The following is a 9,744-nucleotide window of genomic DNA, read 5'->3' as shown; positions in this document are numbered from 1 at the left end:
TGGATGGCCCAGAAGTGTCTGTGTGGATGGCCCAGAAGTGTCTGTGTGGATGGCCCAGAAGTGTCTGTGTGGATGGCCCAGAAGTGTCTGTGTGGATGGCCCAGAAGTGTCTGTGTGGATGGCCCAGAAGTGTCTGTGTGGATGGCCCAGAAGTGTCTGTGTGATGGCCCAGAAGTGTGTGGATGGCCCAGAAGTGTCTGTGTGGCGTCAGAATATGGTGAGGGAACTACAGTCCAGTAACATCATATATGACTTAAAGAAACAGAGAGACAAGTTGTTAAAATTTTATACTGAGTGATGACCATAAAGTAATTAATAATAGGAAAACATTACATAGGGTGAGTTGAAGATCTTAACTGTGTGGTGATTAAGTTGATTTAACAGCTAAGAAGTGAATGTATGCCACTGATTGGTCTGTTGGTTATGAAACAAGCTAAAATATACCATGAGGAACTGAACATTGATGATTAGTGTGAAGAGGTTAGCTGCAGAAGTTTAAGAAGCGTCATGGTATAAAATATCTGATAATCTGTGGTGAAAAAGGTTCTACTGATCATAAAGGAACTGAAAATACATTGACGAATTTGCCCAAATAATATCTGATGAAAACTTTAATCCTGAACAAATTTATAATGCTGATGAAACGGTTCTGAAATGGCGCTACGTTCCTGATGAGAGAGAACCAATAGGCGTTAAGGACATGTTGGCTGTTCTTGTGTGTGCCAATGCTTGGCACACACAAGTTAAAGTGATTGGTAAAAGCTAACGACCGTGAAGTTTAAAAGGCGTATACACAATTTACCTGTAACGTTATTATGCCGACAAGACAGTGTAGGTAACCAGAGAACTATTAACTGACTGGTTCAATAACGTCTTTGTACAAGAGCTCATTGCAGGGAAGGTGGAACGGAAGCAAACTGTGGTGGAACGGAAGCAAACTGTGGTGGAACGGAAGCAAACTGGTGGCGGAAGCAAATACAAACAACAAAAACAAAACAACACCAAACACAACAAACAAACTGTGGTGGAACAACAACTGAGAAGCAAACTGTGGTGGAACGGAAACAAACTGTGGTGGAACGGAAACAAACTGTAAGATTCTATTAATCCTTGACAACTGGCCCACACATCCACCTCCTGAACTACTTGTGAGAAGCAATGTTTTGTGGATTAATTTCCCCCCCCCAGTGCGACGTCTTTAACACAGCCTCGTTACCAAGAAATTTTACAATCCCTGAAGAGCAAATATAGATTTTTTTTAAACTATTTGCTTGATACAGAAAACACAGGCGTAGGAATCCACCAGAACTTCACAAAAGAATCAGTGTTGAGGATGCCATTTATGCAGTTGTTAATCCTTGGAACACTGTTAATAAACCTACATAAAATAATACTTGGCAGAGACTTAAAACTGCAAGATAAAGACGACAACTTTGAAGGATATTGCGTCACTTAGGAGAAAAGATACCAAACCTCCTTATTTACACCAAAGGTTTATCATCCCAGAGTGTAAATGAATTAGAGGAAGCTGCCATTAAAGTGAGCATGAGATTATGGCAGACATGTTTAGACAGAAACCAATTTGACAGATCACACAGGAACAAGTCTTTAAAAATGGCTATCTGTCGTACCGAGTCAACATTTGAGAGTCCTGATCAAGTCAGATGTAATTTACCTTTACTGAATGTATATATATATATATATATTTAGCTTAGTTTATATAGTATTTACACATGATTAAAGGTTTACTGAATAATTTCCTTACAAATAAACTGTACTAGAGTATTTAAGGGCGATATAAATATTTCATTTCAACCTAACCTAACCCTTCTGAAATCTGAAACACATCTGACCTCAAGGATTTGGATAATAAAAATAATAATGACAATAATGACAATAATAATGATAATAATAATATATACAGTCATCATACTCAAGGGATTAAGTTATCATACTCAAGGGGATAAATCATCATACTCAAGGGGTTAAGTCATCATACTCAAGGGGTTAAATCATCATACTCAAGGGGTTAAGTCATCATATTCCATGCTGTCATCATACCATAAGCCAAGTCATCATACCCGCGTTGTCATCACACTCAAGGCCAAAATCATCACACCGCGTTGTCATCATAAATCACCTGGCGTTGTCATCATACTCAAGGGGTTAAGTCATCGTACTCAAGGGGTTAAGTCATCATACTCAAGGGGTTAAGTCATCGTACTCAAGGGGTTAAATCATCACACTCAAGGGGTTCAAACCGCCACACTCAAAGGGGTTAAACCAATAAACCATCGCACTCAAGGGGTTAAACCACAAAAGACCGATTCACACTACTGATCACATATCGGTAACATCACGAATCGGCAACGTCACGCATCGGTTCGGTCACGTCGGGTGTCTCGGGGAGAATAGTTTGACGCGATGAACCGTCTCCGATATGTCACGAATGGGGTAAACACTCAAGCGGTCAGTAGGTCCGTTCAAGCTGGAGGGCCTACACAGCTTGATATAGGCCTAGTGGATTGATTCGGCTTTGTTTCGCATCAAAAACAATAACATCAAGAGGTCTCGGTACTTTGAGAATCCTTTGAAATATTTGATATTTTTTGACTCACAATGATTTAAGTATTTTCAGTAACTCTTATTGTATGCAAGAGCCTGGAGTTGGATAGTCTCTCCTCTGTAACCAATGGCAGCGAAGTGATGTATCCCTGGCAGTTCCTCATCTTGAGACACAATCTTATTTCCTTTTTCTAAATTTCTTCTCGGCTTTGAATAATAAATAAAATCCCTCGCTGTTCTAACCAAAAGATCCAATATCCACAAATATCCACAACAACGAGTGGACGATCGCAGACGGAACCTCGACGGATGACGTGAACGCCAGCAGTTTTATCCGCGATGTTACCGATACGCGACCGATGGTGTGAATCGGCGTTAATCCACCACAATCAAAGGGGGGTTAAAGATCCTCCGTACGGCTTCACCTGTATCCGAAGGTCGTGTCGGATATTGCGGATTTGGTAGACGGTGTTGAGAGCTTTCTTCACCAGGGCAACCTCCTTCTCTGTTTCTGTTACGCCTTTCTCGTACATAAGCTTGAGTTTTGTCTGTGTGAGAGAGAGAGAGAGTGAGAGACTGAATGAGAGAGAGAGAGAGAGAGAGAGAGAGAGAGAGAGAGAGAGAGAGAGAGAGAGAGAGAGAGAGAGAGAGAGAGAGAGAGAGAGAAGAGAGAGAGAGAGAGAGAGAGAGAGAGAGAGAGAGAGAGAGAGAGAGAGAGAGAGAGAGAGAGAGAGAGAGAGAGAGAGAGAGAGAGAGAGAGAGAGAGAGAGAGAGAGAGAGAGTAGATAACGCATATAAACCATTAAATCAATGCATAAAATAAACCAGGACACCTAACCTAACCTAACCAAACCCCACAAGAAGAATTATGGCATTAAACCAACAGATAAAATAAACTGCAGCACCCCACCCAAACCTAACCTAACCCTACCACAAAGCTAACCAGACCCCACCACACCGACCCTGTTCGATGACGTCAATTTCTCATCGGTGACAATCTTATCCGAGAGTGCGTTAATGGCGTTCATGTGAGGTGCGTTGTCGTCCCGGGCTTCCTGCAGTTCACGCACCAGCTCAGATAACACTTTTACCCTCTCCTGTAAACAATGGAACGGGAATTAAATTACGTGGTATAGTGAACAGGTGACGATTTGCTGCCCCAGATTAGATTAAGTCAATAATTTAACCTAATTTAACCCCAAGTTAGATTAAAAAAGAAAAACACTAATCTAACCTACCGTAGCTTAGATTAAGTCACTAATCCTAATCTAACCTAGCCCCTAGTTAGATTAAAAGACACTAATCCTAATCTAACCTACCCTAGCTTAGATTAAGTTCCTATTCCTAACTTAACCTAATCCCTACTGATAGTGTTAAGGTGTTAAAGCATGAGGTGAAATCTTAAAAGGGTGTACAATAAACTAGCCACCTGTGTTAAATGTTCTACTCTGATATCTGAAGGGGGTGCACAATAAACTAGCCCCTTGTGTTAATATGAAAGGGTGCACAATAAACTAGCCCCCTATATTAAATGGGGCAAAATCTGAAATATGAAAAGGGTGCACAATAAACTAACCCACCTATATTAAATGGACTAATCTAAAATTGAGTACAAGAGAGTACATAAACACAGAGAACACCAGACAGAGTACATACCAACACCCCAAACATCGAACCTGTAAAGCCTGGGCCTCGGAACTCATAGCCATGGCCATTTCCGTGGACGTGGACAGAGGATAAGGAGTAACGTTTATGGGAGGCAACGGCTCGCTTCTTATCAGCTGGTCTCTACGGTAGGAGGGAGACGACTCGCTTCCTCCTCCTCCTCCTCGCATCTTTGGTGACTTAGGGCTGTCAATCCCTCTCTTGGGACTACCTGGAGAAGAGTGGTTAGGTTAGTGTTAGGTTAGTGTTAGGTTAGTGCTACGTTAGTGTTACGTTAGGTTAGTGATAGGTGTATGTAATAATAATAATAATAATAATAATAATAATAATAATAAACGGTTTATTAATAGAGTTGCAGCCGGTGGCATAAAATATACAGACTTACATTTGATTTAGACATAATGATATAATATACATTGAATACATTTACAGGGCTGTACAGTACATAAATCAGGAGTTGTTTATTATTTTAACAATAGATGGGATGGTGCTGTTCTTATATCTATCGGTGCGGGCTGTTATGGGCTGAATTTTGTTGTAGTAGCGGACTGTGCGAGGTGGGCGGGGGACTGCAGGTGGCAGGAGGTGGCGAGGATGGTGCGTAGACAGACAGACAGTTATGAGTCTAACTTGTCTACAATACTGCCAGTGATAATAACAGCTATTGTAGGTACAGTGGTCTCTTGGTTAACGAGCACAATTCGTTCCAGAAGGTTGCTCGTTAACCAAAACCATTGTTTCAATGGGTTTTGGGTAATTGGTTCCAGCTCACCGAAAATTGCTTCAATTCAACAAAAAAGGTAGTAAAGTACACTTACTTTGAGGTGTGTATGTAGAAGGCTCCTGGATGATGATGATGGGAATTAGAATGGGGGTGGAGGAGAAGGGAGAAGAGAAGGCATTGGGGTGGAAGAGAAGTCACCCCATGGTGCCATTTCACCCATAAAATTTTAGCTCTCTGGTGTAATTCAAGATTATTTTCTATAAATCAACACTGCACTGCATTATATATTGTCAATATGTAAAATATATTTCATAATGACCAATAATTTGACTGGAAACAGAAAAAAGCGTTTATGTTGAAGAGTCTCAAGCAGGATGTTACCTCCACTGAAAAGACACAGAGACTGACGCCTGTATGGTGTGTTGACAGGCTGTTTGGCGTGCTAAAAACTAGTTTCCCTGTACTTAAATTATGTTAAATAATTGTTAAAATTACTAAAAAATTTAATACAAGACTTTTAAAATTATTGAATAGTACAAACTTCTTGATATTTACTGAAATAGTAAGGAATTTAAGCCCTAGAACCGATTATTGTATTGGCAGACTAATATGACAGCTAGTGTGCAAGCGAAAACATGTTGAGGGGCGCTCGTGAGGACTTCGTTAACCGAGGCGCTCGTTAACCAAGGGATCACTGTATTGTAAAAGTTAATGAATGGTTACTGATTAGCTGCCTCTGATGAATTGGCCGTCTGATGTACGAACGATCGTTAATCATCATAGGTTATAATCATTAGGACACTTAATTATAGGTCGACCTTTTATATTGACGGTAATAATCTTTTACCAGGTCGTAAGTCAAAAATGCTTAAATAATACATATAAAATCTAAAATGGGTGTCTTTTTTTTTCTCAGCACCACAAAACTCTCACTTTTAAGCTTGCCAGATAATTTAAAGTGAATTACAAAGGAAAATTTTGTCAGTACACAGCGCAATCACTAGTGTCGGGACTCGAAAACATGTAATTTGACAAAATTTTTATATGACTGCATCGGTCGTGTGTCCGAGCGGTCGTAAGTCGAGGAGCACCTGCAATAATGTATTTATAATTCTGGAGTTGGGTTTGGTTAGGTTTGGTTAAATTAGTGTTTGGGTAAATTAGGTTAAGTTAGTGTTAGGTTAGGTTAGGGAAGGTTTGATTAGATTATATTCAGTCAGGTTAGGTTACGTTAGGTTAAATTAGGTTAGTGTTTAGTTAGTGTTAGGTTATGTTAGTGTTAGTTTAGGTTAGATTAAATTAGGTTAATGTTTAGTTAGTGTTAGGTTATGTTAGTGTTAGGTTAGGTTAGGGAAGGTTTGATTAGATTATATTCAGTCAGGTTAGTTTAGGTTAGATTAAATTAGGTTAGTGTTTAGTTAGTGTTAGGTTAAATTAGTGTTAGGTTATGTTAGTGTTAGTTTAGGTTAGATTAAATTAGGTTAATGTTTAGTTAGTGTTAGGTTAAATTAGTGTTAGTTATGTTAGTGTTAGTTTAGGTTAGATTAAATTAGGTTAATGTTTAGTTAGTGTTAGGTTAAATTACAGTAAGATTACATTAGGTTAGACTTGATTGTAATGAGTGTTTATCAGGCCACAGCTTACAGCCCAGAGAATTACAACAGTGAGTAAATGAGCAGGTGTACGCCCGTAAGTTGACACACCCTACAGTGACCCAGGAGAGGTCACGGAGAGGTCACGTCCACAAAGTACCTGAGTTAACCCTGCGATATGACCCTGTTACAACCACACCTTACCAAGACACACCCGGGTGGTAATAATTAGGAAGCATTACAGACCTGTGTCATGACCTCACACCTGGGCAAACAGCCGTCCAAAACTAACCAATTTAGTGTTAATCAGGAGAGGTCATCTGCCGGCTGTTGACCTCCAATATAAGACCCAGCAGCCACTTCCACAGGTCATTCATATTCAGACGACATTTACTTCACTATCAACAAAAGATGGAGTCACGCTCGTCACTAGTCAGGGGTCGGGAGAGAGAGAGACTTCCCTCACCAGCAGCACCCACTGGGCCTCCCTCAGGTCACACGTGAGTCACTAGTCAGAGCTATCCATAGGGTGAGTTACTTACGGTGGGAAGTGTATCCGAGAGTCAGCGTCTAGTAACGTAAATATAATGTTCGAGTTATTTAAATATAATGAGCTATTAACGTGTCTGTGTCATTCAGTTCAATAATAAATAGCTGTATTGAAAGTAACTAAGTGGCCATGATAGCGACAGTCTACTATATGTACTAATAACACCCCCCCCCACCCCCCCATGATCAAGGTTAGGTTAAATTACATTAGTGTTAGGTTAAATTAGTGTTAAGTTTGGTTAAATTAATATTAGATTAGGTTAAATTAGGTTAGTGTTAGTGTTAGGTTAAATTAGTGTTAGGTTAAATTAGTGTTAGGTTTGGTTAAATTAATATTAGATTAGGTTAATTTAGGTTAGTGTTAGGTTAGGTTAGGTTAAATTACATTAGTGTTAGGTTAAATTAGTGTTAGGTTTGGTTAAATTAATATTAGATTAGGTTAAATTAGGTTAGTGTTAGGTTAGGTTAAATTTGTGTTACATTAGGTTATTGTTAGATTAGGTTAGGTTAAATTTGTGTTACATTAGGTTAGTGTTAGGTTAGATTAGGTTAATGTTAGTTTAGATTAGGTTAATGTTAGTTTAGATTAGGTTAGTGTTAAGTTAGATTAGGTTAATGTTGGTTAGATTAGGTTAATGTTAGGTTAGATTAGGTTAATGTTGGTTAGATTAGGTTAATGTTGGTTAGATTAGGTTAATGTTAGATTAAATCAGTGTTACATTAGGTTAAATTAACAAAAAACCTACCAATAGTCTTATCCTTTCCCTTGCCCATAGTTGAAGACGTTCACTCGGCCAATGACTCGACCCCAGCCAACTGGATTCGACGAGCGATGGCCAATGACTCGACCCCAGCCAATGACTCGACCCCAGCCAACTGACGCCGAGCGATGACCAATGACTCGACCCCAGCCAACTGACGACGAGCGATGACCAATGACTCGACCCCAGCCAATGACTCGACCCCGGCCAACTACTCGACCCCGGCCAACTGACGCCGAGCGATGGCCACTCCTGCGATGACTGTGTAGGTCCACGACACGACGACGAGGCCGATCAACACCTATGGGGGGGGGAGGGACGTTAATTAAACACCTGGTCATGAGATAGGATAGATAGATGGATAGATGGATAGATAGATGGATAGATACGTTAATAGATGGATAGATAGATGGATAGATAGATGGATAGATACTGCTAATAGATGGATAGATAGATGGATAGATACGTTAATAGATGGATAGATAGATGGATAGATACGTTAATAGATGGATAGATAGATGGATAGATACGTTAATAGATGGATAGATAGATGGATAGATAGATGGATAGATACGTTAATAGATGGATAGATACGTTAATAGATGGATAGATACGTTAATAAATGGATAGATGGATAGATACGTTAATAGATGGATAGATGGATAGATACGTTAATAGATGGATAGATAGATGGATAGATACGTTAATAGATGGATAGATAGATGGATAGATACGTTAATAGATGGATAGATAGATGGATAGATACGTTAATAGATGGATAGATACGTTAATAAATGGATAGATAGATGGATAGATACGTTAATAGATGGATAGATAGATGGATAGATACGTTAATAGATGGATAGATAGATGGATAGATACGTTAATAGATGGATAGATAGATGGATAGATACGTTAATAGATGGATAGATAGATGGATAGATACGTTAATAGATGGATAGATAGATGGATAGATACGTTAATAGATGGATAGATAGATGGATAGATACGTTAATAAATGGATAGATAGATACGTTAATAGATGGATAGATACGATCAGATGGATAGATGTTAATAGATAGATGCGGATAGGATAATGTTAATAGATAGATGGATAGATACGTTAATAGATGGATAGATAGGAGTTACGCCGTTAATATATGGATAGATAGATGGATAGATACGTTAATAAATGGATAGATAGATGGATAGATACGTTAATAGATGGATAGATAGATGGATAGATACGTTAATAGATGGATAGATAGATGGATAGATACGTTAATAGATGGATAGATAGATGGATAGATACGTTAATAGATGGATAGATAGATGGATAGATACGTTAATAGATGGATAGATAGATGGATAGATACGTTAATAGATGGATAGATAGATGGATAGATACGTTAATAAATGGATAGATAGATGGATAGATACGTTAATAGATGGAAAATAAGGACAAAAATGATAAAATAATGAACCATAACACTCGAGGGTAAATACTCAACTAGGGTGTGTTATTTTGCCTTATATTACCTTAAATAACGGTCATTACAGTTAACTCACAGCGTTTATAAGTAGATTAGACGTCCTGGTACCGGATAAAATAGCTAAAATCATCCGGATATGGTCAAAAAACCGTTAAAATCGGTTAAAAAGTCGAGTTATTTATCCGTTTCTGACCTCCCTCTACTGCAACGGCCGCCATTACTATCTCCTGATTGGTTGATTCAGCAGATGATGACAGAAAATAAACCAATCAGCGTCGAGTATTGTACTATGTTTACAATACGCCATTACTATCTCCTGATTGGTTGATTCAGCAGATAATAACAGAAAATCAACCAATCATCATCGAGTATTGGACTATGTTTCCAATATGGCC

General features: G+C 38.9%; 1 protein-coding gene across 1 annotated transcript; it reads right to left on the bottom strand.

Annotated features, from left to right (window-relative positions):
- Positions 1–2,990: 2,990 nt before the first annotated feature.
- LOC121854847 (SAGA-associated factor 29-like) lies at positions 2,991–9,566 on the bottom strand (the record flags this gene model as incomplete). The annotated part of the gene is given in 6 exon segments (XM_042349645.1): positions 2,991–3,113; positions 3,528–3,662; positions 4,242–4,441; positions 7,842–7,908; positions 7,990–8,157; positions 9,426–9,566. Coding segments are annotated over 4 exon segments (486 nt in total), but the record flags the coding sequence as incomplete, so codon positions are not given.
- Positions 9,567–9,744: the final 178 nt, after the last annotated feature.

Source organism: Homarus americanus, unplaced genomic scaffold, assembly GCF_018991925.1.
Source record: "Homarus americanus isolate GMGI-L3 unplaced genomic scaffold, GMGI_Hamer_2.0 scaffold36569, whole genome shotgun sequence".
Taxonomy (NCBI): Eukaryota; Metazoa; Arthropoda; class Malacostraca; order Decapoda; family Nephropidae; genus Homarus; species Homarus americanus.
This window is presented reverse-complemented; position numbering and strand designations above follow the sequence as displayed.